Raw genomic sequence first — 27,549 nt, 5'->3', positions numbered from 1 at the left:
GGGACAAAAGAAGACCGGCCCCTATATAGGGAGGAACTCACCCTCCAGGGCCTCAGTCAATAACAAGCCAAGCGAATAGTAGCACACTGAACTAACCTTTAATTGGTAAAATCAGATAACACAAGAGAATAACCTAAGTCATCTCAAGAGACTAAAATGTATGGCAAACAAACAAAAAAGATAACCAACAAACCAGCGAACAGAAAACGAGGGAGGTCCCTCAACAGGTCAAGCTGAGCCGCAGGGTGGCACCCAGGGAGGGGCAGGATGCCAGGACCCTCTCATGCTGGAAACGAACGTCTTACGGTAAGTACCCAACGTTCCTTTTCCCAGCAGAGAGGGTGCCTGGCCTCCTGAATACTGGGATTTACCAAAGCCCTCTCAAGATGGGAGGGAGGTGCCTAAGAGGATCCTGCGGCCTCAGCCACTACCTGCTGGAGGACCCTCCTGCCGAAGGCCACCTCGGCGGACTGAAACAGATCTAACTTGTAGTGTCTGATAAATGTCGAGGGAGACTTCCGTGTCGCGGCCCGGCAAATCTCAGCCAACGAGGCATTAGTGAACAGAGCCGCCGAGGTAGCCGCACTTCTTGTGGAGTGGGCCACCAGTCCCTCAGGAGGGGCGAGGCCTAATGACTTATAGGCCTCCGTGATGCATGCCTTGATCCATCTGCTTAGCGTGGAGACCGACACCTTGCGACCCCGGGACCCCTGGCGGAACGACACAATGATTCCGAAGACCTAAAGGGCGCCGTCCTCTTGATGTAAACCTTAAGCGCCCTGCGGACATCCAGGGTGTGCCAGATCTTCTCCAATTCTCTTTGAGGATTGGGGCAAAAGGAGGGCAACAGAATGTCCTGTGAGGTGTGAAAGGTCGAGTTAACCTTCGGCAAGAACGTAGGGTCAGTCCGGAGGCACACAGAGTCTGGTCTAAACATGCACAGGTCCCTGCGGACCGACAGCGCTCCGAGCTCAGACACCCGCCTCGCCGAGGTGATGGCGATGAGGAAGACCACCTTAAGGGTGAGGTGTTTAAGGGATGACTCCCGAATAGGCTCAAAGGGCCCCACCGTCAGAGCCTTGAGGACCGTGTGAAGGTCCCAGGTGGGGAAGCGGTGTCTAGTGGGCGGAGCTTTGTTGGAGATGCCCTTTAGTAGCCTCTTAACATGAGGGTGAGTCGACATAGCCGACGCCTTATCGTGAGGCAACACCGAAGTGATGGCTGCCACCTGTCTCCTGACCGTGTTGGGCCTGAGACCCTTTTTGATGCCGTCGTGGAGAAAAAGAAGCAAGTCTGAAACTGAGAAATCGAGGAAGTTGATCCGCTTGAGTTTGCACCACCTTTTGAAGGACCTAAAGGTGGCCTCGTAGATGCGGTTGGTGGATGGGCGCCTGGATGATAGGATGGAGTCTATGACCTCGGCGGAATAGCCGCACCGCCGGAGCATGTCGCGTTCAGCCTCCAGGCGTGAAGGTTCAACCAACCTGGGTCGGGGTGAAGAATCTGGCCCTGGCTCAGGAGATCTCGGCGGTGAGGCAAAGCCATGGAGGCCGATGACATGTCCAGGATCTCGGAGAACCACGGCCGTCTGGGCCAAGCCGGCGCCACCAGGATGACATCCGAGTTGTCCCTCCGGATCTTGGCCACTAGCCTGGTCAGCAGAGGAAGTGGTGGGAAGGCATAGACCAGCGTTGAGGGCCACTGGAGATTGAGGGCGTCGACTGATTCGGCCCCCTCTGTCAGGAACCGGGACACAAACCTGGGTAGCTCTGTGTTCACGGGGGAGGCGAACATGTCTATCTCCGGTTGGCCTAACCGAAGGGCTATCTGACGAAACACCTCCGGGTGGAGAGACCACTCGCCTTGGTCGACGTCCGTTCTGCTTAACCAGTCCGCGATTGTGTTGAGCTCTCCTCGCAGATGTTCTGCCTCGATGGACATGAGGTTGGACTCGGCCCACTGAAACAGAAGGCGGGATTCGCTCATCAGATCCTTCGATCTTGTTCCGCCCTCGCGATTGAGATGAGCTTTGGTGGTGACATTGTCCGTCCTTATGAGGACTGGCTTGCCGAGAACTGACTGCCGAAAAGCCTGGAGGGCCAGCCTGACAGCTCTCAGCTCTAGCCAATTGATGGGCATGGTCCGTTCTTCCGGCGACCATCTCCCCTGAATCATCTGTAGGCCGCAGTGAGCCCCCCATCCCCTCAGGCTTGCGTCGGTCGTGATCTGAACCCTCTCTGGGTACCAGATCGGCCGGCCCTTGAGGATCGCCGGTGAGGTCCACCACCGCAGGGAGTCGAGGACCAGGGGCGTCACCAACGCCCTGATGGGGGATCTCGACGCTATAGCTTCCTGAAACGGTAGGAGGAACCACTGGAGGGGCCTGGAGTGGAACCTGGCCCACGGAACACAGTCCCTTGATGCTATCATGAGGCCCTGTAGGCGGGCCAGAAGATTGATGCTGGCTCTGGGTTGTTTCAGGACCTGGGAGACTGCCGAGGAGATGGCCTGGACTCTGTCCGGTGTGAGGGAAATCAGGCCTCTCTGTGTGTCGAGATGAGCCCCTAGGTGGAGAATCTGTCGAGAAGGTTCTGTGGAGCTCTTTTCCACGTTGACCAGGAAGCCGTGTTGTTCCAAGGAGCGAAACACCTGTCGGACATCCGCCCGACCCTGGAGCAGCGACGGGGACCGGATCAGGAGATCGTCTAGATATGGATAGACGTGGACTTTGTGTGATCTCCAGTGAGACACCAGAGCCACCAAGACCTTGGTGAACACCCTCGGGGCCGATGATAGGCCGAACGGCAATGCCCTGTATAGGAAGTGACGGCCGTCGTAGGCGAACCTCAGGTAGCGCCTGTGGTCGGGATGGATGGGAATATGAAAGTAGGCATCCCGCAAGTCTAAGGAGGAAAGAAAGTCTCCAGGCTGGAGTGCCTCTAGGATAGATCTGAGGGTCTCCATCCGGAACCTCTTGTAGGATATGAACGAATTGACCCGTCTCAGGTTTAAGATAGTTCTCCAAGTCCCGTTCTTCTTTGGTACCAAAAAGAAAGTGGAGTAACAGCCTCTGTGCCACTGAGACACTGGAACCTCCTCGATGGCCTGGAGGCGAAGGAGGTCCCTGATGGCGTCCAGCAGGAGGCGGTGTTTGGCTGGATCGTTTGTCTTTGGAGAGGGGACGAATTTCTCGCTGGGCGGGTGGCGAAATTCTATGAGGTATCCCGATCTTAGGGTGTTGAGGACCCACTGATCTCTTGTGGATTGTTCCCAAACCTTGACAAAGTGTCTCAGCCTGCCCCCCACTGGGGGCGCCCCGTCATGGCAGTTGTTGTTTCTTTGAACCTCTTCCACCTCCGGGCTGGCCCCTCTGTTGGAAAGGCTGGCGGGCCTGCCTGGGCTGGGACTTAGAGTCGCCCCATCGCTGTCCGAAGGGTCTAGAGTCTCTGGACTGGAAGGAGGGGGAGGAGGGGGAGGCGAAGGGTCTGGAAGAACGAAAGGACTGCCTCTTGGACCTAGTCCTAGGCCTAGCCTCTGATTTGCGACCACCTGGCAGGGACTTCTTCTTATCCTTATCCTCGACCAGAACCTGGTCGAGAGACTCGCCAAATAATTTAGTCCCAAGGAAGGGAGTGAAGGCCAGATTGTTCTTGGATTTGGCATCGACGTTCCAGTTTTTAAGCCAGAGCTGGCGGCGAACGGAGACCGCCGCCGCCTGGGCCCTGGCGCAGTATTGGACTGCGTCCAACGTCCCATCGGATGTGTAGGCCACAGCCAATGCTATCTTATTCAGGCCCTGCCTGAGGTGGGTCTGTTGGGGGGGAACCTCCTGGAGGAGCTCTCTCGTCCACTGGAGAGAGGCCCTAGCTACAATGGAGGCTGCAGCCGCCGCTCTGATAGCCACTGACATGGCCTCGTGTGCCTTTTTGAGGGCAACCTCGGCTTTCTTATCTTCAGGCACCTTAAGGGTGTCCTCGCCCTCTCTAGAAAACACAGCGGAAGAAACCAAGGCGGACACGGGGGCATCCACCACCGGGACCTGGAGTCTCTCCATCACCGATGGAGGGAAACTGTAAAGCTTTTTTAGTATGCTAGGTAGGGGGCCCGAGGCCGCAGGCCTGTCCCATTCAGCCCTAATTACCTCCATGAGGTTTGCAGGGCAAGGGATCTCGGCCATAGGGGGGGCAGGGACCGGGAAGAGGCCCTCTCCCACCCTGGGTAACTCAGACTCCCGGGGGGCCCTGCTCTCGACCGAAGGGGGAATGGCGAGGGTCTTTAGAGTCTTTTTTAGGAGCCTGGAAAAATCTTCTGTCTTAAAGAGACGGGCCGAAACGGCTGGAGGATCCGGGTCCCCGGCATCCTCCTCTCCTGATAGCTCACCCTCTTCAAGGTCAGCCCTGATCTCTGAGTCGGGGTCGTCCTCTAGGTCTGAGGAGACCAGGTCAGTCCGCTGGCTGTGAAGCCGCGGCCGACCGCGCCTCTCGGGGGGGCGAAGGAGTCTGGAATCAGCCTCGGAGTCGGAAAGGGAAACCTCGTCTTCTTCCCTAGGCCGCTTACCCAGCTCCAGATCAGCCTGATCTAGCAGGGTAGGGAAGGGGTCAGCGCAACTCCCAAGATGGCGGCGCCCCTGGTCTACCCCAAGATGGCGGCGCCCACGGTCCTCCCCAAGATGGCGGCGCCCTAGGCCCTCGCCAAGATGGCGGCTGCCGCCCACGTGACTGGGTTGGAGGCTGGCTTCGGGGCACCCAAGATGGCGGCCCCCAAGGCCCGCCCCAAGATGGCGCACGCCCTCCGCGGGAATGGCTTCGCCCTCACCGCGGGCCAAGGGAGTCGCGGAGCCAGCCGGAGCCGCGGCCCGGGAGGCGCTGGATGAAGCCGCTGGCTGCGGCTGGGGCGCCCAGGCCGCTCCAAGCGCCGACGCCAGGGCCTGGAGGCCCCCAAGGCCTGTGGGGGAAAGGCTGCTGGGGAAGGAGGAGGGGGAACCCACTCCCGGGTCCCCACGTGCGCGGGTGCTCTCCGCAGCAGCGGAGGCTCCGCCTTGGCCCCTGGCCGGCAGGGGCTCGACGGAGGGGGGGGGCTGCAGAGGCCCCGCTAGCCCCTAACTGGGGCGCGGGGACGGACAAGCCCCCAAGCAGATTCCCTACGGGGAACTCCCCCACCCCGAGAAGGCTCGCCGCCTCGCGGGCGAACATGGCCCGCACCAGGTCCCTTAGCTCGCTGAGGGGGCTTACCTGGCCTCGGTTGAACGGGGTGGAGGCATCCTCAACACCTTGGGGACCTGAGCGGCCCGGGCGGAGGGGGGGGGTTAAGTTCAGCTCCTCGGAGGGATGGACCCTCCACCGGCTGGACCCCTGGCTCAACCTCTGACTCCGGTTCTCCCTGGGGAACCGGCAACCCCTGGGCAGGAAGACCCTGAGTTGGGGGGGTCCCTTCACCCGTGCCGCTAGGGTCCTCCGCCATAGCCCACCACCAAGAGGGGGATAGGCAGGGGAAGAGGGAGCAGAAAAAAGGTAATCCAAACTGTACCGCTTCGGCGGGGAAAACGAACTTCGCTGGAAGGAGAATTTGTGACCTGCTAGGAGCGTAGGCAGGACAAGACTGAGGCCCTGGAGGGTGAGTTCCTCCCTATATAGGGGCCGGTCTTCTTTTGTCCCTGCCTACAGGAGCAAATGGGAGGTACATAACCCAGTATTCAGGAGGCCAGGCACCCTCTCTGCTGGGAAACCATCCCATCATACATTCCCTAGCCATTAATATACCAAGGAACATACTACTGGCATTATAGAGAGTCAGCCACCTTGACTAGCAGCCACAGATGGCCCCATCCTATTCTAGAAATCCATCTAGTCCCCTCTGAATGCCATCCAAGTTGTCATTAACCATCATGACACTTTAAGTATATTTTGTTGATTTCTTGCTGTTGGGCAACAGGGATCATAACAACTCTTGCTCCAACTGCTCTACTGGATACCAGCCACTTTCTGAGGGAAAACAGTTCCACACATGTGCCCAGATGTGCGCAGCCTGTCTATAACGAAACTCACTCCTCTAGGTTCTGCCTCAGGCCCTTCTCACTGTCTTCCAGCTGCCTTTGGTAGGTGTCCTTTTCTTCCATGATTTCCTCCAGCTTCTGTTGAAACTCACACAATTCTACTTTTGTTGCATCTCTTTCATCACAGATATTTTGCTGGTTCTAAAAGCAGAACATGAGGATTGTTCAGAAAAACACAAGGAAAAAGAAAGAAAGGGTAGGCAATTTGAACCTCTAGACCCGTTTTAAAAGGAGTCAGAATTTTGGTGACAGAGGGGCAAGCACTCATTGACTGAAGGGGCATCCTCTGGAAATAGCACCCTTTGCAGAGCTTAAGTGAAGCTCAAACACAAGAAGGTGCAAGGCCCTCAGTTTTTCCACCATGTGCAACTTCTAATAATAATAATAATAATAATAATAGATTCATTTCTAGCCCGCCCAATCACGAAGAATCCGGGCGGGTTACAACAATAAAATACAACAAATTACAATAGAGTTAAAAAATCAAACCCTAGACCTACCACCACCACCCATTCCCAGTACTAAAACAGAATTAAACAGTAATAATATTAAAACCTTTAAAACATTAAAAACATTGAACAAACAAAAAATAGGCAGAAACACTGGCAAGGGAAAAATAGACAGATGGGACAAATATCTCTACATCTGGGGAGGGTAACTAAGTTGCTGTTTGATCCTTTAATTGGATTGAACGTGGGACTTTCTGCCTGCCATCCACTTCTCTCTTCCTGGGCTACCAGCAGTTCCCAGAATGGCTCCTCCTCTGAACCGGCGCATGACTAACTGAAGCTGCCCTAGAAGGCCCTGATTTCACTGAATTCCAAACTTGTGTTATTATGTGCCTTCAAATGAACACCAACTTATGGCAGTCCTCTCATAGGCAAGATTTGTTTAGCAAGCTTTATTTAGGGGATGTTTACCAACGCTACTTTCCTCTGAGGTTGAGAAAGTGTGACTTGCCCAAGGTCACCCAGGGGGTTTCAGTGGATTCGAACCTGTTCTCCCCAGGCCAGTACTCAAACCATTACATCACATTAGTGCTCTGAAGGCTGAAATAACACTCTCTTGATGGTTGATTTGTTATCTGCCCACTTCTTGTAGTAAGCAGAGTGAGCCACGGTGGTCTACGAAGCATTTCAGCTGCTTTTGAACACCAGTTGAATAATTGGGGAGAGGGCACAAAAACAGCCTACCCTGATTTCCAAATCCAGCTTCCTCCTTAGCTCAGACACCTCCTTCTCCAACTGCTCCTTCTGTTCCACCAAGGCCTTGACCTCAGCTGAAGTATCAGAAGCCTGCAAGATAAACAACTTCGGTTTGCTCTAAACATCTCAATATGCCCCTTTTTTTGTAAGGGGCAGCAGCACAACGAAAGTTTGTTGGGAGCACATTCTAGCAGGAGGCACTCCTTGTTGACTCTGGGCACGAGCCAACACTTCACAATAAGGCCAGAGGCCTAAATGAGGGACTTAGTTTTATGTGTGCATGCGAGGCAGAGGAGAGAGATGAGAGGTACTAAATGCACATGGGATCCATTTGAAGCACATTCTCAGCAAGGACAGAGGGTCCTTCTAATATCAGTGCACCTGGGGAGGGCCAGCCGTGTCTCCTTGGTAAAACACATGTTGCTTCATTCACAGAAGCGATGCAAAGCCAATTTCCCAATTCTGGAAGGCCTGGTATGACCTGTCCTTCTGCAAGAATATCATGGCTCTTTTAAAAAGTCAGTCAGACAATGCACTTCTCCTTGTGTATTTTAAATAAATAAATATGTTACCTGAGTGCTCCCAGCTGCTCTGGACTTCAGAGTCTGGATCTTCTCAAAAACCAAGTTGACCTTCCTCTTTGTTGCATCGTCATTCTCGCCACTTCTGAAACATGAACAAATGTCAGCCAGCAAGGGAATGATTTGGGATGCTCCTAGAGGACACTCAAACCAGAAAAACAAAAGCTCTCTGAGAATTATATACCATCATACCACCACATGACATTGGGCTGATTTTTATAGTGGGCTAGATGGATGAAGGGTCTGATTCAGTAAAGCCAACTGACTATGTTGCTTATTGTCTTCTTCTGGAAAGAGATACATCTGCCAACGTTTGGTGGTAGGTCAAGACCAGAGGAAGAACATCGGTGTGTGCTTTAGAGATTATAGCAAAGCCTTTGATTATGTAGACTTGGAAAACTATAGATCACTCTAAAATAACATTTTATTGTCCTGATACATATCCTGTTGTCATGAGCAGAGACCACCTCTAGACAGAATATGAAGAAACAAAATGACTTCCCATTGGCAAAGGGGTCAGGCAAGGCTGAATTTTATCACCCTATCTGTTTGAGTTGTAGGCAGAACATTTCACATGGAAAACTGGATTAGACTCGGAGGAACGAGGCATGAAAACTGGAGGAAAGAACATCAACAATTTAAGATAAGCAAGGTTACTGCTGAACATTAGGAAAACAAAAATAACAGCTGATTTACACAGTTTTAAATTGAATGAGAAAGAAGTTGAAATAAATAAGGATTTACTCTACCTTAGCTCAATTGAATGGAGACTAATCAAGAAATCAGAAGACTAATACAGTGCGCCTGCGCCATATGTGGGCACACCATATGCGACTTCCAGCTTACGCAGAAGCCATGTGATGATAGAAGCAATGGCATGCGGCCCCCCATGTGCACACGCCCTATTGTTTCCAGTGAGGTGTGAGCATACACGGATTTCCCCTTACCCTGGGGATCCGTTTCGGTTCCCCCTCATAAGGGGGGGCACTGTATTTGGAATTACAGCTATGATGGAACTAGATAAGATCTTCAAGTATAAAGATGTCTTCATGGTCTCTGGGCCTCACGCAATAGGGTTTGCTCGTCATGCCATAGCATTTCCAATTTCTATGATTGTGAAAGCTGGACAGTGAAGAAAGTTGCAGGATGTGAGTCAACTCATTTGAGATGTGGTGCTGGAAAAGAGTTCTGTGGATACTGTGGGCTACCATAAGGACAAATGAATCAGTCTGAGAGCAAACCAAACCTGACCTCTCCCTAGAAGATGAGAAGACTAAACTGAGGCTGTTGTACTTTGGAAATACTATGAGAAGACATGGCTTTTCAAGACAATAATGCTTGGTAAGGTAGAAGGCAGTAGGAAAAGAAGGAAGTCTACACTACAGGTGGATAGACAGTTGAGGAAGCCACAGCGGTGCATTTGCAAAACCTGAGCAGGGCAGTGGATGACCATGGTCTTGGGAGGTCTTCCATTCAGATGGTCAGCATAAGTTGAAGCTGACATCATAGCAATTACCAACACGACCAGAGTAGAATTTTATCACTAGAAGGATAGCTCAAAACTGCTTTAGAAATTAGAAGCCAGGGGAAAACACATTTACAATAGAGACACTCTTGTCAGTCCCAAACAGTCATATTTTCAACTCCTGAAGTAATACCATTCCCCCAAGCCCCCATGTTTATGCAAGCCCACTAACCCCTCCTTGAGATAGTTGTAGAGAATCTGCTTAGCAGTTTCCTCATTGGTTTGCTGCGCCAATTCCTGTTGACCCTTCAGCAAATCAGGTGTCACCTGGAAATACAAAAGGGAGCATTAATCACATGCCTTGCAAGAGAACTTTGTTGCCAAAAAACCCTCACAAAAAACCCCAAACCTGGGTTGCCTCTGGGCCATAACTAAGGTTGATGTTTGGCACTTGGATAGCTCCTTTAAAGTCAGGACTTAAACTTGGCACGGATGCACTACCCAGCTCTGATATAGAAGCCACCAGCAGGCTACTGAAGAAAGCAGCCTGGGAGAGAATATGGGTTCCTGACAACTACCTTGGCCTCAAAGGTCACTTTAAGAATTGCAGGTTGCTTAAAGTCTTAAACCGCTGGTCCTTCCAAAATATTTCCTCTATTATATGCCACCATAATCCTGTGCTAATTGCCCCCAACCAGGTGATAGAATGTTCAACTGAAGCTCTCTTTCAGCCTCCACCCCATTTTGCATCCAATGGGTTCACTGCCATTTCATTCCTATTACCAGAGTTGGATATTTGGAGCTGCAAAACACATCATGCACTTACAAAGTTACCTGAGCATTTGAAGCTGGGCCAAATGTTTTCACAGAAATCTTCTGTGTTGTGATACGGTTTTGGAGCAAGAGTGTAGAAGTCACCAGTTTGTTTTCAGCTTTCTTCTTCAGGACTGGAAGTGTGGATGACTTAAAAGCCAAGCTTTCATCAGTGTTTTTTTTACCTTCCTTACAATACTGTAAAGAATTAAAATGGCTGCTGGGGAAGTCCCTCACAGCTGCTGCGGCTTGGAGCTTCCCCACCGAACGAAGGGTGTCTTGTTCCTCAGTAGGTGCGGCCTTCTGGCCTGGAGACAACGGTTTCTGAAGGCACACTTTTGCAGGTTGTACTATAAGCTCTGGTGATGGATCCACACTTTTACTAAATCCTTCTGATCCATCAGAAGTCACCTTAAGGCCACAAGGTAAGGCACTGTCAACACTCTTTGACCGCTTGCGGTCATCTGGGTGGATCCTATTCCTCATTCCCAGTCGGCTTCTTCTGTGGGGACCAACTTTCCGGTCAAACTTTTCAATCAGCTGATCAACAGCAGGAATGGAGCCAGTGTCAATATCACGGCCGGTCCCAGGCAAAAATGGGATGTATCTTCTGTTTTCATGCCGGTTGACATTGTCAGCGTAGATGGCATATTCCTGGTCATCTAGGAAGAACTTATACAAGGAAGCTGCCGATGTCGGAGTAGTCGATGAAGATGATGACTGTCGTGAACCATTCAAGACAGATCCTGCTGAATCTTGCCTGCGGAAGGGAAGGAGGTCAGGCCTACATTTCTTCAATTCCTGGAAGGTGGGTGGGCTTACAGCATACGGAGATCCACCACCAGACGAAAGTGACTCAGGCATGCCATTAAGGCCATCAACAACAGTGGGGCATTCCCCTTCCTGCTTGCTCAGATCTTCCTCTGGTGCTGGCATGGTCAAATCCACTGTTTTTGGTTTTAATTTTGCCAGTTCTGCAAACTGCAGGGTAGTTTTATCCAGTGGTGCCACCTTCAGCAGTGAGCTCCAAGTCTTAATGTCTGTTTTCTCTTCCTCTTCAAGAGATCCAGATGTACTGGACAAGGAAGACTGAAAGCCTTCCAGATTCAAGATGTTTTTTTTTGGATCATAGGGCTGTAGGAGCTCTGGATGCCTCTGGAAGTTCAAGAGGCTGGAAAACTTGGGGATCCCAGTTTTGAAATGCAAGTTACTGTTTTCTCCCTCATCCATGCTGACCTGCTTCAGTGTGCTTTTAAACATGCTCATTGATGTATTGCCCAAAAAGGGTTTGTTTTCCTCAGTTTTCTTCTCAGGACTACAATCAGAGTCTGGCACTGGTCTATGAAGTGGCTGAGATGCAACCTCATGGCTATTTTCAGTCACCAAGTGGTTTTCAGACTGGCACCTTTCTGTATTGTTGAGCACAATGTATGGATGGCCATCAATCCCTTGGACTCGAATGCTGACTCCATAGGACCCAGGCTTTGCGTTTGCTGTGCTCTGTGCCTCCGGGCCTTTGTTGTTCACAAGCTTTAGGTGGACCCCATTGTCATATTGCCGCTGCACAGACCTAAAGCTGCCAAAGTATGTCTCCATCCTTCGCATAGGTTTATGCTCTGCAAGACAAGAGAGAAGAAAAGAGCCATTTACATTCTCATGTGAACTCTTTGGAAGAAACTTAAAAGTTCTGTGAAGTCTAACCAAGACAATCTGGTAACAAGGCTGCAAAATCCAGAATGCATCCTTTACGGACAGCGATTGACACGATGTTTAACTAGCACAGAAGGAAATGAGAACAGCACAACAGCACAGTAATGCTCTCATGTTGTCCCATGTATGTTCATGGGCCTTATGTTTCAGGGATCATACATCTCAGGCACAATTCAAAGTGCTGTAGCGCCCTATACAGCTTAGGGCCAAGCTGACTCACTGTATGTCCTCCTATGAGCCACAAGAAAGGCCCTTCTCTCATAGCTAAAGTTGGTTAGAACATAAGAGAGGACTTTCTTGGTGGCTGCCCTTAGTCTCTAGAACTAGCTTCCAAGGATGGGTAGAGTGTGCTCCCTCATCACCCCACAGTCCTTTATTCCAACAGGCTTTCAGAACTGAAGGTTTTTAAGGAAAGGAGTTTAAGAGGTTGCTGTCCTGTTTTAAAGTATACTTCTTCAGCTCAAGGGAACTTTTGCAGAGGGGTGCCCTAACTTTGGGATGCTCTTCCCCAAAGAGCTCATCGAGGGCTGAGTTTATGTCTTTTGGGTGTCTGGAATAAAGATAGACAGATTGTTTAATTGATTCATCAGCCCAAGCTGTATAGATACTAAATTTTATTGTTCCAATCTGAGTTTTTATTTACCTGCTACTATGGCTTTTAATACTATTTTATGTTTCTTGCTTTATTGTCCTCCAGTTTTGACTTTTAATGGCCAGCTGCTCTCAGAGGTTTAATTTAACCCAAGGAACAAGGTAAACTATCTGAAATAAATATATGCATCAGCCAGAAATCTTCTTTTCAAATTAAATCTTAACCAAAGCTTCTGTGATCTCCCCCTGGAAATTATAATTGACTGGAATGAACCTAAACAAGGAACACACGAAACTCTGTTCCTTGCTCTCAATCTCTCTCCCACACACAGCACTGCAGCTGCTGGGGACTGGTGTCTCAATGTCAATGAGGCACTGGGTTTTACTCCAAACTTACCATACAAGGTACTAAACCTATTTAAGTCTGGACTGAAACACAGATCAAATCTGCCACCTCTCGATTCACCAGTCACTAGTGATGGCAACCCTGGGTCTTTCAAACATTTAGCTGCCACTCAGAGCCCCAGTTCCTAGCCAAGCATGAAGTGACATGCTGCTCTCTCAAGGTCTGGCTGTGGCTGGAGGTGCCAGAGAGGGCAGGAAGACAAGAGGGTGGCAAGGAGGCTAACACTGCTCTCTTATTTGGGCATCAGTATCTCAGTCTCCTAGTTCAAGGAGGGATTTTGAGATGTAAAGCAAGAACCAGTGTGGCATAGACCCTGGAGACCAGGGTTCCATTCCCTGTTCAGCCATGAAACCCACTGGGAGACGTTGGACAAGTCACATGCTCTCAGCCTCAGGGGAAGGCTAGTGGGCCTCCTGAGATAAGAAATTCCACACAGTGCCATAACTTAGAAGGTACAGCCTCTGGCCGGAACTCAAGAGAATGGACTCCTAGTCTGTGGGTGGATTTTCTTCAGAGCTTGGAGCCTTTCCCCTGCTGCTTCCGGCCCTCCGCTGCTCCTGCCCAGCCCCTCGCTTCCCTTCTGGAGGGCACTCTTCTGCTCGCTTTAGCCAGGAAATCCTTCACTAGTTGCATTAATGCCTTTGCAGGCCACCATGCGATAAACATCAGCTCACCAGTCTACAAAACAGTTAACTTGGCAGCGTTTTTCTTGCTGTATCAGCTCTTGGGTCAAGGCCAGGAAACTTTCTTCAACACCTGGCATTTTGGTTTCCCACTGAACAAAAGGAAATGGGAGCAAAAAGCAATAGATGGAAGTTTCTAAGGTGCTAAAGTATCTTTGCACAGGTCACCCTTATGAATCACTGCAGTGATTTGTTGCACTTTTCAGCATTCAGTGAAATGCCCAGTTAATGATGGATGCTAGCCTCCAAGATTATATTTTGGTTTTGGTGTCTTTACTGAGAAAGTTTGTTTAAAAAGAAGTGATGTCCGTAGGCACAGATACAAGAATTTCAAACAAACAACACAGCTGTAAAAAATGAGCCAACTCATAACACTCGAGGGCAACTGTTCAGTATACTCCATGTAGATGGAGACAATGACTGATCCTGCCCAGGAAAATCAATGTACCAAATCATTCAACATAATTGCTACTATTAATTGGCAGCTCACCATTATGTTACAAGCACTGTGTTTTGAAGCTTCATTCCCAAACGGCTGAGATAGCTGTCCCCGGATGGTGTCCTGCCTATGCGAACAAAGATGCCTCACAATTTTTCAATGCATTATGTCAGCCTTTTCAAAATAAGCATCTAAAGCAATTATTTTCAGGAACAAACCACAGCCCTTTCTATATGGGTACAACTAGTATTTCATAGCATGACTTACACAGAAATCAAGTGTGGAGATACAACACTTTAGGCAATCCTCTGAGGCAGCACACCAACTCAAGCAACCAGTTGGTACACCCAGCAGCCCAGGAAGATGAAGGTTGAGACTGATCAGCTCAAAGCAAACAACCTGATATGTTCTTGAGAAGCAACATTTAACAATATTTATCTCCTCCCAGTGTCCAGAATGGCTTCACTTCTCAATTCAGCTAACAGGAGATATTCCCATTTTTCTGATTAATTTGCATTTAGGGCTTCGTGACTGTTTGCCACTGATATGCTACACAAGTTCAGTCTCTAGAAGAGTGGGGTGGAAGGAGGACTTCGACCCAAATGTTACATCCCAAACCAGTTTTAGCCACAAAAGAGAGTAGCAACCAGGCTTCCTGCGAAAGACAAGGGTAATTGTCTCCATGGACAATATACTTTTGTGGCTGCAAAAACAGGAGTGCCTCACTTTTGGGAAGATGACCAGCCAAGCACCTTTTTGTTCAGGTCAGGCTTCAGCCTAGCAGTAGGGAGCCAAGAAGAGTGATGGCTTTCTCTAAGCATAATGCAAAGCCATGCTTGGAAGGCTCCATGCTGGGCTGCTCTGACAGGGGTCATTGGCCCAGCTACAGACAGATTAGTTAGGAACACAGGAAAGGGCCTTTACAATGGAGGAGACCCTAGGCTAGCCCAGCCTTGTCTTTCTGGGTTTCTGGTAGGATTCTCTCCTAGCCCCATCTGGAGATCTCTGGTGGTTTTTTTTTTCCCTTCCAGGAGTCTTCTATTCAAGTATAAACCAAGCCAGAACCTGCTTAGCTTCTAATCAGACAATCTGTTCAGGGTGGCATGGTGGTCACCCAAAATTATGGTTGCCACACTGGAGACATTACATTGGTCAGTAGCAACATACAAAGTTGGCTGTATACAGAATTAGACTGATGGGAGCTCATGCTAGCCCAGCATTGTCAACTCTCTTGCAGCTATTGCTTTTTAGAGTTTTAGCCTGGATTCTTCCTGACTCCCTATCTGGAGAGCCCTTGGTCTCTCATCCAAGTACTAGACAGACCCAAAGGTGCTTAGCTTGCAAACCTAGACAAGACTGGTGTGCTGTGGATGGCATCAAACCAAGTCAGCTCTGTTGAAGACTTTAGGATTATATCAAAATTGTATTGTTTGGAAATGCAAAATGTCAAGCAAGGGCATGGAAAATGCAGGTGGATGAGCGGCTGCAGGAAACGACATTTACTCCTCCCAAGCTTTGTTTCTCAGTGTTGCAGTGTTTCCATGTACTTCTATGCTACACTCAACTTCCCTTTGTTTATGTGCAGCCTCATACCCGCTGCTCAGCTTCCAGGTATTATGAGAGAAGACAACTGCAGCAAGATGGCTGTGTTGTAATCATACTCCGCCAGATCCAGCATCCTTGGAAATCAACAAAAACTTTGATTGATCTTAACAGATTTTGGAGCAAGATTAAAACAACGTGGAGTTCATACTGGCTTTATGAAGGGAGTCCAGTGATAGTAGAATGATACCATTTGGTCTATCAGTAGCAGCCAGTAAGGCAAGGATGAAGAAGTTCTGTTAATTTCTGGGAATTCCCATTCCCTTCTTTTTAAAGCTAGCTTCTGGTCACAGAACAACCAATATTGCTGTCCTCTTCAGGTCACAGAGGAAGGCATTCTTGTCCTTTGAAAGCTGTAGCTACAGTCCTACATCCAGGAACCTGGGAGTAAGTCCCACAGAACACAGTGTTGATACTTTTGAAGATGTGCTGGAGGTGATTTTTATCACAACAAACTAACACACATGCTGCTGTAATCTGGAGGTTATAGGCTATGCTGGGTGGCTGCAAAAATCCAAATAGAGTTTGAATCAAATGTGGAAAGCCAGTCCAATTATGCCGACGGTCCAGAGTGTTGCCAAGGCCATACATGGTGAAGGCGTACAGTGAGTTGGAGCCAGTTCCAGAATTAAGGATCTGGACACTAGGAGCAGACAAGGTTGTCTAGAGTGCTCCAGATGTGAAGAGGGCAGGATTGAAGTACCCTGGTCCTCCACAGCCTCACCCCAAACCATCTGCAAATATTTCAACCAACTCTCAGGGCTTTTTGCTTTTGGGGAGAGCCCTGATTCCAAGGATCCTTCCTACACCTGAGCAACCCAGTGCTTCTGGGCCCTAGGCTTAACTGACAAGAATCTGCACCTGTGTGCTCCACACAGCACCTGTGTGCAGCCTTGGGCTCAGTGGTCATTCAGCTTCCATCTCCATAGCTAGTTTCCAGTTTGCTGTTGCTGAAGGGCCTTGTCTAGCATCTCCAGGCATACAGGTATTGCCTTGAGTCCTGATGGGAAGCTCTGCCACAGAATCTTCTTTCTTGTCTTGGGTCATGCATGGTGACAAAAATATTTTCAAACTTGTCTGATTTTGCTTGTGGATGAGTTGATTGGTTTGATCCTTTGGTAGATGACATGCAAATTAGAGGCACACATTGTTATATCCAAGATCTTTCCAGCTGGAAATGTGAGACTGAACTGGAACTTTGGGTGCTATTTGTCTAGACTACCGTGTTTTTCCTCTTTTTACTTGACCTTCCATCTGGACTTGTCTTTTTTGCTGAGCATCATGCATTTCAGCAACATGTTAATGAAGAGGAGGCATTTATCAGTCTTTAAGAGGAGGTATTTATCACACTATTTTAAATGGTTTTGGAACTAAAGCGAATGCACAATGGCATTAATTTTTGACCAGGAAGCACACAAAGCAGTCTGTTATCACTTAGCATTGCAGTGATGGGCTGTCAACCTTCCAAGTGAAACTAACGCCCTTTAATGCACAGCTCCAAGTTATTTATGGCCACATTTTTATGGACATGGAGCTCTTCCAATCAGATACAATAAGCACAGTTTTTCTTTCTTTCTTTTTTATCATGTCCCATTAAGATAAAAGATAGGAGCAGTACCTGGACTCAGTTCTGTTTCTCACTGCTTCACATCTACAACTAGGAAGGAAGAAGCTATTTCTCTGGAGACACATCCAGCTTCTAAGAATGTCCATCCCCAATGGCATAAAGTGTCACTACAGTTTTCTTGCATTTCACACAACTGGTCTTGCCAGAGGGGCAACAGGCACACTGCTCATCTGTTGCAATGGTACATTCAGTGCTTTTCATCAGTATATCAACATGCTCAAAGTGGGTAATGAAGATAGCGAAATATTATTATTATTATTAACCTTTATTTATAAAGCGCTGTAAATTTACACAGCGCTGTACATACAATCTTTTTAATTAGACGATTCCCTGCCCTCAGGCTTACAATCTAATATATCTTTCATATATCTTGGCTGCTCAGTCATTAACAGAAATGGAGACAATGCTTGAAAAATCAGAAGAGACTAAGGCCTGTTACAGACTGCCAAAATAAAGCTGCTTCAGGTCTCTTTGGAGGTATGCTATTTAAATGATGCATGGGTCCTAAGAGTCCGGAGGTTGCGGCAAAGCCACACTCCATTCCTAAGCACTGGAGTGCAGCTTTGGTGCAGCTTCAGGATTTTTAGGATGCATGCATCATTTAAATAGCATACCTCCAAAGAGACCCAAAGCAGCTTTATTTTGGCAGTCTGTAACAGGCCTAAGACTTGGAAGGGCAGCCATAAGAGATCTAGATAAGATCCTCAGATATAAAGATATAGAATTAAATTGAAAGGCCAGGTTCATCTAGGCCACAGTATTTCTGATTTCTATGTACCAATGATATTCCAATCGAACTGCTGCAGACCACATTGACAGAGTCAACTCTAGTGCTAACCAACATATCTCAACAGATAAAGAAAACAAAATGATGGCTGACAGATTGGAAACGTTCAATATACATCCCCATTAACAAAAGAGGAGACACAAAGGACTGCAGCTATAGGACCATAGCACTCATCCTCCACACAGTAAATTTATGCTTAACATTCTGCAATATAGACTCCACCATACATGGAGAGAGAAATCCCAGAGGTTCTAGCAGGGTTCAGGAAAGGAAAAGGAAAAGGACCAACCATATCACAAATATATTATGGCTAATGGAATGCACCAAGGAATTCCAAAAGAAAACCAGCATGTGCTTTAAAAGCTTTTGACTGCATAGATCATGAAGGGCTATGAAACGCCCTTAAATACATGATAGTCCTGATGAGGAATACTCAAGACAAGAGGCTACTATCAGGACAGAACATGGAGAAACAGAATGGTTCCCAATTGGCAAAGGAGTCAGACAAGGCTGCATCTTATCACCCTACCTCTTCAATTTATAAGCAGAGCATATTGTAATAAAAGCAGGCTTGGAAACAGAAGGAGGAGGAGTGAAAATAGGAGGAAGAAATATCAACAATCTAAGATATGCAGATGACACCATAATACTAGCAGAAAACCTCCCAGACCTGGAACAACTAGTAAGAAAGATCAAGGAAGAAAGTGCAAAGGCAGGCCTACCGTTGAGCATAAAGAAAACAAAAATAATGACAATGGAGAATCTTGACAAATTCAACCTAGACAATGAAGAAAAAGGAGTGGTAAAAGAGTTCTCATACCTGGGATCAAACATTGATAGAAATGGGGACTGCAGCCAGGAAATCAGAAGAAGATTAAGAATGGGGAGAACAGCTATGAAAGAACTAGAAACGATTCTCAAATGCAAAGATAGACATACAACTGAGCACAAAAGTTAGACTCATACAAGCCATTGTATTCCTTATTGCCATGGATGGATGCGAGAGCTGGACAGTGAAAAAAGCGGATAGGAAGAAAATGGGTGCGCCGCAACATTGGATTGTCCAGACGTATAACCTGTACTCCGGCCAAGAGGCTACTATGAAGACAGAATATGGAGAAACAGAGCGGTTTCTAACTGGCAAGGGGGTCAAGGAAGGCCGTATTTTGTCGCCCTATTTATTTAACTTGTATGCTGAATGGATAATATGCAAAGCTGGATTAGATTCAGAGGAACAAGGTGTGCAAACTGGAGGAAGGAACATAAGCTAATTAAGATATGCAGATGATATTATATATTACAGAAAATAGCAAAGACTTGACTGAAGAAAGTCAAGAAGAAAGTGCAAAGGCTGAAAAGAAAAATAATAACCACAAATGACTGACATAACTTTAAAGCAAACAGTGAAGACATTGAGATAGTCAGATATTTCCTCTGCTTTGCCTCAGTCGTTAATCAAAATGGAGATTGAAATCAAGGAATCAGAAAACCAGGACTTGGAAGGGCAGCTGTGAAGGAACTAGACAAGAATAGCAAAGCCAGAGTTGTCCATGCCATAGTATTGCTGATTTCTCTGTGTGGTTGTGAAAATTAAAGAAAGCTGATAGGAAGAAAACTCAGTTGAAATGTAGTGAGGGAGGCACACATTTGCCAAAGTATGTCTCCAAAATATGATAGGCGCAGTTGAGCCATCTTCCTTTCTAGTGAGAGTTTGGGCCTGTCTTGTTCTCAGATCCATGCATTTGTCTTTTTAGCCGTTTGTGATATCTACAGATCTCTCCTCCAGCACCGCATTTCAAATATGTTCATTCTCTTCCCGCATTACCGCACTACACACTTACAGTGATGCTATTTCACTTTTACTGGTCTGGCTGCCTCCTGTTGCATTCTGAGATTTGTAGTTCACTGAAGCCTAAGAGAATTTTAAATGCTTCTCCTTAAACTATAAATCCCAAAATGCAACAGGAAGCAGTCAGAGCAGTTAAAGTGGAATAGCAGTGCTATAAGAGTGTAGTGCAGTTATCTAGTTCCTCTCAGGTTTCTTCACTGTCCAGCTTTAATACTTGTACATTTCTTGTAGTTATTAACTGCCCCCAAGTCGATCTCAACTCACGGCGCTGCTTTGCTCATAAACTCATAGCCATGATCTCCTTCTAGCATGTGACCTTCCTCTCTTTCTGCTCCTCACCACCTTCCCTAGCATTGTTATTTTTTCCAGCAAGTATTCCCTTCTCATGATGTGCCCAAAGTATGACAGCCTCAGTTTTGTCATCTTGGCTTCCTGGGTAATCTCTGGCTTGATCCGCTCCAGGACCCATTTGTTTGTCTTTTTGGCCATCCATGGGATCCTCAGCACTCTTCTCCAGCACCACATCTCAAATACATTGATTCCTTTAAAAGTGACCCACAGTTTTTCATGCTTTACATAATAAAAGGCTTATTGCTTATTATATCTTCTCATTGCTCAGGGAACTGAGGAAGGCTTAACGCTATGAAAAGGCTGGTGTAGCAAGAGCTGAAGAGCTGTGGACAATGAAACCTCCTGGTACTTAAAATCTTCAATCGAGGTGATAGTGGATGGGGATAGTGATGGGGGTGTGATTTTGATTTATATTCCCACTTTCTCTCAGTCCAGGACTCAAGGCAGCTTACAACAGTTAAAACAGAGATAGCTAAAAGAGTTCACAACATACAAAAATTAAAACTGGAATTAAAACATCAACAGAATTGAGGCGGTGGGACAGAGAAAATATCTCGAGGCACAGGCAGGCTCAGATGAAAGATAATAATCCATTGGGTACTCTTTTTCCTGGATGCTCCTCCTTTAAGTGAGACAAGTGGGTAAAATGGCGTGAGAGTCTTCTCAGCATTTAAAGAAGGGGATTTTACCCACATCCAGGCACTGCTAATGTTATTCTCTTGTAGGAGCTAGGCAAAGTTTGTGCTGCTCTCCTAGCAGTTTAACCCAGAGCCTGGAAATGTTACATTTTTGAATTGCATCCCCCAGAATCCACCAAGCAAGCATGACTGGCTGTGCCAGCAACTAACATTTCCAAAAATGTATGTTTTCAAGTGTCAACATGACCTGCCCTTCTAGAAGTTGGCTGACTTGACTGTTGAGTTTTGGTTTTCATCAATACCTGTTTTGATTTATTGATTCACCTGTCAGCCACTTTATCCCATTTTATTATGCTTTATTATGCTGTTTTATCCTACTTGATTATTAGCTGCCTGGAATATAAATCCATAAACAAGATAGAAACTAAACTAAAAATATTGATACTAGGAAGAGAGAGAGAGAGAGAGAGAGAGAAATGGAAATAGTAGAAAAATAAATTTGGTTACCTGAAGGTGTTATGGAAGGTTAGTTATGTGATTTGCAGGTGTAGTCAAGAATTGTAGTCATTTATCTTTGAATCAGCTAGCAAGGAGGAGTTTGAAAAGCCTACAGCCTGCTCTTTACCTGATCTGCCCCAAACTGGCTCTAAGGCAAAGCTCCCTACTGCGGAGTCATGATGGCAGATGGAAGGAGGGGGCCACGGCTGCATCCCAAACCAAATCTTTGACCACTTTGTGAAGAACCGGCATGGGGCTTGCTAGCCGACTGGCTCTGGCCAAAGGTGGGCAGGTCTGTTTGCTCCTGGCCTGGAATGGAGCCCTTTCGGGTGACTCAAAGGTCACAAGGATGAAGCCTCTGAGTCGAGCTCAAAAAGCTGCTCTATCAGCTGCCCACTTGGAATCAGCTTTTTTATTTAAAAAAGAGTAATATATATTTATACTGTGTTTGTTATACTTCTCTACTCAACTAGATAGATTTAAAAGAAAACAAATAAATGCACGGCAGGCTAGTGACAACAGTGTGGAGGTAAACAGGGCCGCCGCAAGCAAAGGACAAAATAGCGCTCTCCCTCTCCACCCATCCCAGTTCCACATACATTTAGAATTAACTGTTTCTCATCTTTTTATATGTATGTTTTAAAATGTCTCAATATTGTTGACTATTTAATTCTGTTTTAATGATGACTTTTTGTAACACATCTGAAGTCCCAATCTTGGGGGAAGGGAGGGTGAAGTAACAACAACAATTCTACCAATGGAACAGTATCTTCCAACACAGCAGCAACCTAACCAAGAGGATGCAAGGCAGAGGGTTTGGCTGGGGAATGCCACTGTCTGCCCTCCAGCCCCTCACTCTTCCTTAATGTTGCCAGAGTTAACCTGGATTGGGCTCCTGTACCTTCAGGGATTGTGTAGAGGAGGGAATTGTCAGCAAGCCTGCTGAAAGTCCATCTTTCACCATCAAATGGTGAGTCCCACTTCTGGAAAAAGAGCGGGATACAAATTTCTTCTTCGTGGTCTCTGCGAATCATACAAATGGGTTTTACTGCGCCTGCGCAGTGCTGTTCGGAAACTTCTGGAATCACTGGGCAAAGTTTACTTTGCAACATATAGAAACTTTTTGGCGGTAACTCCGCCCACCCGTTATAAGGCCCCTGCCTTCCCGCTCTTTCCCCAGTTCCTTTTTTCCGCCGCGCTGGCTGCTTCAGGGAACTTCGCTCGCTCTTTAGCTTGATCGGAATCACTGTGTTTTTGACCATTCGTTGTCTCCCGCCCCTGATAACTTCAGACTCTCGGCTTGTTGACCTCGATTTTGGACTTTCCTTCCGCTTTTGTTTCTTCGGAAGAAGGTCTCCAGCACCTTTCAAAGTGTGATGTTGCGGAGACAAGGTGCCCATCTGGCAAAGGACCATGATCCGAAGACTTGTCCACCCTGCAAGCCCTTCTCTTCCCAGGCTCGGAAGAATTGTGAGTCCTGTCTGACTTTGGCCATCGACCAGGCCAAGACCCATGGGGGGGGGACCTCCCTTCATCGTCAGCTCCCTCGGCTACGCCGCCTGCTTCTTCTTCCCGGGCCAGCGTGTCCAGCATGGTGTCTGCCCATGAATCGTCCACCACCGCCAATGTGGCCAGTGGTTCATTCAGACCCAGTGCCACCAACAAACCCTTCGAGCGCCCTCACATAATGTCGGGGACTGAGGGTTCCGAGCCCAAGACGGAGTCCGGGAGGAAGGCGTCCCCGAAGGGCTCGCGCTCGAAGGATCGAGTGGATGTGGCCCGTGGTTCATTCAAACCCAGTGCCACCAACAAACCCTCTAAGCGCCCCCACATACGTCGGGGACTGAGGGTTCCGAGCGCAGGATGGAGTCTGGGACAAAGGCGTCTCCGGAGGGCTCGCGCTGGAAGGATCGAGCGGATGTGGCCCATGGTTCATTCAAACCCAGCGCCACCAACAGACCCTCCAAGCGCCCCCACATAACATCAGGGACTGAGGGTTCCGAGCCCAAGGCCAAGTCCGGGAGGAAGGCATCCCCGGAGGGTTTGCGCTCGAAGGAACGAGCGGATGCGGAGGCCCTGGCCGTGCCGGTCCCATCCTCCAAGGCGTCGTCGAAGGCGTCCCGTCATGCCCCCAAGCCGCCCAAGACGGGGGCACCCTGGGTGCCATCAATGAACGCCGCACCGGAGGACGAGGGCAAAGCAACCAAGCCTCAGCCTTCAGGGAGCATTGTCCTGTCAGACCTGCCGGACAATCCCCCCCCCCCCCAAGGAGAGGGGCGAGATGCCGGGATCCTCTAAGAAGAGGCACTCCGAGGGGGCTTTGGACAACTCCATGCCCAAGAGGCCCAAATCCACCCGGTACCAGGTGAATCGGTGGCGTCCTCCAAGGGCGAGGAGCGCGCTTCGCACAAAACGCGCTCTCCATCCAAAAGGACTCTGACTCCAGTTTCTTCTCGCCCGAAGGAGTCGTCGGCATCGTATGCGGTTTCCACGCTCGACACCCCGCTGCCTTCGACTGTGAAATTTGTCCGCGTCAATGCGGAAAGGGCCAGACCTCCGCGGAGGGAGTCCTTCCCTCTGACCCTTCACTCAGGCGAGGATGAACCGTCTGATGAGGATCCTTCAGAAAATTCACGAGGCTGAATCTCCGTCTTATGGCCCCTGAGAGAGACAAGCTCCCGGTGTCGCATGCAAGGGTTTCAGCATCCGAGTTGTAGCGGCCCGCTGTGGAATCGTCAGCTTTTCAGCTTCCGACGCGTCCCCCACGCGAGTCCGGGTGCCGGATCTCCCACTAGCATCAGACACCATCTCTGAGCCAGAAATCTTGTCAACTTCGGAGGACCCATCAGACGATGAGGCCTCCATCCAGGCTTCTCCTCAGAGGTTGCACCACCGCGAGCCTTCTTCTCCCACCGATGATGGCCGCTCTTTCAACAAGCACATCATCAAGATGCCAAGGTCCCTGGACATTGGGCTTCCCTTCCCCGAGGAGAAGGCTCACAACCCAGTCGAACACAGGGTGCACGGCCGTGTACCGTCCCCGACATACATCCCGCTGCTGCCGTCCCTGGAGACCTTCGTCAGGCGGCCCTGAGAGTGCCGGCCTCCTTGGTGAGATCGTCCCGCAGGATCGAATCCCTGTACCAGAACTCTCCATCCAGCGGTTTCTCGTTGACCGGCCACCCCAAACAAAATTTGGTGATAGTCAAAGGGACACAGCAGACCTTCATCCCCGAACAGACGACGCCTCCAGCAACGCCTACATTGGGGCTTACATCCAGACCTCGATGGAGGGGATTTTGCCATTCATCCCTGAAGTCCCGAATGATGTCTAGAGGCGCCTGGTGGAGATCAGAGATGAGGCCCACTCCATCGGGAGCTAGCTCATCATTGCCTCCACAAATGTGGCTGACTGCGCTGGACGGGCCATGGCGGCATCGATGGCTCTGCGTCGACATGCATGGCTGCATTGATCTGACTCGAACACCAACGTCAGGACAGCTATTGAGGACATGTCACTTGACGGTTCTGGTCTCTGTCACGCCGAGACCGACGAGCGCCTGAACCGCAATTTCAAGATGAAGGCGGCAGCCAAGAACCACGGGATGTCGTCGGCCTCCATCTCGCCCGTCCGGAAGAGACAGCGACCGTGGCAGCCCCAAGGTCAGGCGCAACGGTCTTTCCAGCAAGATTGACAGTCTCAGCAGCAGGACTCCCAGAGGTGACGTTACCCCTCTCAGTCTTCCTCCTCCTCTGGCCGTCGCAACACCCCCCCGCCCGGTATCGGAAGTCCCCCCATCAGGATACCGACCGGGGGAAGAAGCGAACCCGAGGGGTTCCTGCGCACTTCGTCTCTCTCCCCTCCGGTTCTTGGACATGAGGCTTTCCCACTACCGCCGGTTCCAGATGGTAACCTTGGCCTCTATTCGGCCTCTACTCCACCAGGGCCGGTGGTTCGTGATGTTCGACCTGGGGGAAGCCCACTTCCACATCGGAAGTCGAGAGTCCCACCAGAGATCCCTCGCCAACGTACTTCCCTTCGGCCTAGCCACAGCCCCGAGGGTCCTCACGAAGTACATGGCTCCAGTGGTGGTATACCTCCATCAGAGGGGTTACAGAGTCTTTTCATACCTCGGCGACTGTTGTTGCCGCCGACTCACAGCAGGAACACCAGGAGACAGTCTCATTCGCCTTGCACCCTGGGCGCCCCTCGGCCTGATTGCCTGCGAGGAAAAGCCGCTGCACACCAGCCAGGCAGGCTAAGTTCATCGGGGCCATCCCCGACTCCGAAGGATGCTCCGCCTTTCTCCCTCTGGACCCTTTTCAGGCGTTGGCAGCTTCACTAAAGCCTTGCATCTCCCACAGAAAGGTGAGGGCCAGAGATGTCCAGGTAGCCCTAGGCCACATGGCGTTGACAACGTTCGTGACGCCGTGGGCGAGGCTTCGCCTCCGACCCCTTCGGGCCTGTTTCCTCTCGGTCCCCTCAGTCTTCAGACTGATGGAGGACTCCCCGACCAGGTATCTCACGGCACTGAGGCCAGTGGCCGCTTCTCTGAGATGGTGGTTGGCTTGCTTCAGCATCTCCATCAGAATGCCCTTCCATCAACCCCAGCCTCAAATGACTTTGACAACAGATGTTTCCCTGGAAGGCTGGGGCGCCCACCTGCTCGACCTCATTGTCAAGGACAAGTGGTCCGCCCGGGACAAACGTTTCCACATCAACACATTGGAGATGCTGGCAGCCGACAAGGCATTGAGGGCATTCAAATCCGCTGTCGCGGACAAGGTGGTCCTCCTGAGAACAGACAGCACCACTGTGATGTATTACATCAACAAGCAGGGAGACTCCAGATCCAGGACCCTGCTCGAGTTCATTCTGCGCGTCTGGAGCTGGTTCATCCAGAGACAGACACTCCTCTACGCAATTCACTTGCCGGGAGAGGACAACGACCTGGCGGATTGCCTAAGCAGATCTCCTCCGGTGCCACGAGTAGAGGCTCCATCCGGAGATGGTCAGCGACCTGTTCGACCGGTGGGGGACCCCCCAAGTCGATCTTTTCGCGACCAAATGGAACAGCCACTGTCCCCAGTTCTGCTCCGGGAGGCGAACGGACGGTTCCCTCGGAGACGCATTCGCCTTCCTTTGGATGGGAGAGCTGCTCTACGCCTTTTCTCCCTTCCCTCTCATCATCAGGGTGGTGTCCAAGATGACAACAGACCAATCGGATGTGATACTGATCGCTCCGTGGTAACCGTGGCAGCCCTGGTTCGCGTCTCTTCTCCACCTCCAAGAGATGCTCCCTCCGCCTCGACTTCCGTCCAGACCTGCTGTCGATCCAGGACGGCCGGATCCTCCAACCGGACATCGAGAGCCTGCCGCTGGTGGCCTGGAGAATCCAGCCCTAGCCTCACTGCCTGATGCGGTGAGGACTGTGACCCTGCCTATGCAGAAACCATCCACCCAGCGGTCCTATGCCATTAAGTGGAGGAGGCTTAGCCTCTTCCTTGTAGAAGTTCCTTAGGAGATGTGCCAACCTGCACCCCCTTGGGTCGGTACTGGTACCAGCTTGAAGCCTGGAGGCGGTGCTGTCCGCTCTTCAATCCAAGCCTTTTGAACCGATGGCCACGATGTACTTGAGATTGTTGACTTGGAAGACTGCCTTCCTTGGGGTCATCACCTCCGTCCGCCATGCGGGCGACCTCTGTGCCTTGCGGAGGGACCAGCCCTTCCTTAGTTTCACATGGACTAGGTAGTCTTCCGGTCAGACATTACTTTCTTGCCCAAAGTACTGTCTGCTTCCCACATGGGCCAGGACATTGTGTTGCCTACTCCGGCGTCCAACCCGACTTTGGACGCAGAGCGAAGCCTGCACTCTCTTGATGCCAGGAGGGCGCTAGTTTTTCACTTGGACATAACCGCTGCCTCCAGTCGGTGCGAGAGACCCTCTCTGTGCTACTCGGAACCAATGAAGAGGTTGCCTGTGTCCGCGCAGAGGTTTTCCAATGGGTGGCTGGTACCATCCACCTCTGCTATCAACTGTTGGGTAACCTCTCCCTGGCAGGGTTCGGTCCCACTCCACAAGGGCAGTGTCACAACCCTCAGCATCCCTGTCGGGGATTGCCTTAGAGGATGTCTGCAAGACTGCTGTCTGGTCCCAGCCTCTGACTTTCATAAGGCATTACAGGCTGGACACCAGGGCCATCCTAGACGCAACTTTCGGGAGGGCTGTGTTGGTCTCAGGGTTGCATTGG

At 49.6% G+C, this 27,549-nt stretch overlaps 1 protein-coding gene across 7 annotated transcripts in view; it reads right to left on the bottom strand.

Moving 5' to 3' along the window:
• CGNL1 (cingulin like 1) overlaps positions 1-27,549 on the bottom strand; it is an 88,147-nt gene that overhangs the window by 46,027 nt on the left and 14,571 nt on the right. For all 7 annotated transcript variants that reach the window (XM_089538049.1, XM_089538052.1, XM_089538053.1 and 4 more), the window contains exons 2-6: positions 10,138-11,732; positions 9,536-9,630; positions 7,830-7,923; positions 7,246-7,347; positions 6,045-6,193 (exon numbers count right to left, since the gene is read on the bottom strand). In XM_089538049.1, coding sequence (XP_089394175.1) covers positions 6,045-6,193; positions 7,246-7,347; positions 7,830-7,923; positions 9,536-9,630; positions 10,138-11,721 — 2,024 coding nt within the window. In that variant the 5' untranslated portion in view covers positions 11,722-11,732. The remainder of the gene's footprint in view (positions 1-6,044; positions 6,194-7,245; positions 7,348-7,829; positions 7,924-9,535; positions 9,631-10,137; positions 11,733-27,549) is intronic.

The sequence above is a fragment of the Sceloporus occidentalis genome, unplaced genomic scaffold, assembly GCF_023333645.1.
Source record: "Sceloporus occidentalis isolate IW3139 unplaced genomic scaffold, rSceOcc1.0.p SCAF_9, whole genome shotgun sequence".
NCBI lineage: Eukaryota > Metazoa > Chordata > Lepidosauria > Squamata > Phrynosomatidae > Sceloporus > Sceloporus occidentalis.
The sequence above is the reverse complement of the archived record's forward strand: the minus strand, read 5'-3'. Positions and strand labels throughout refer to the sequence as shown.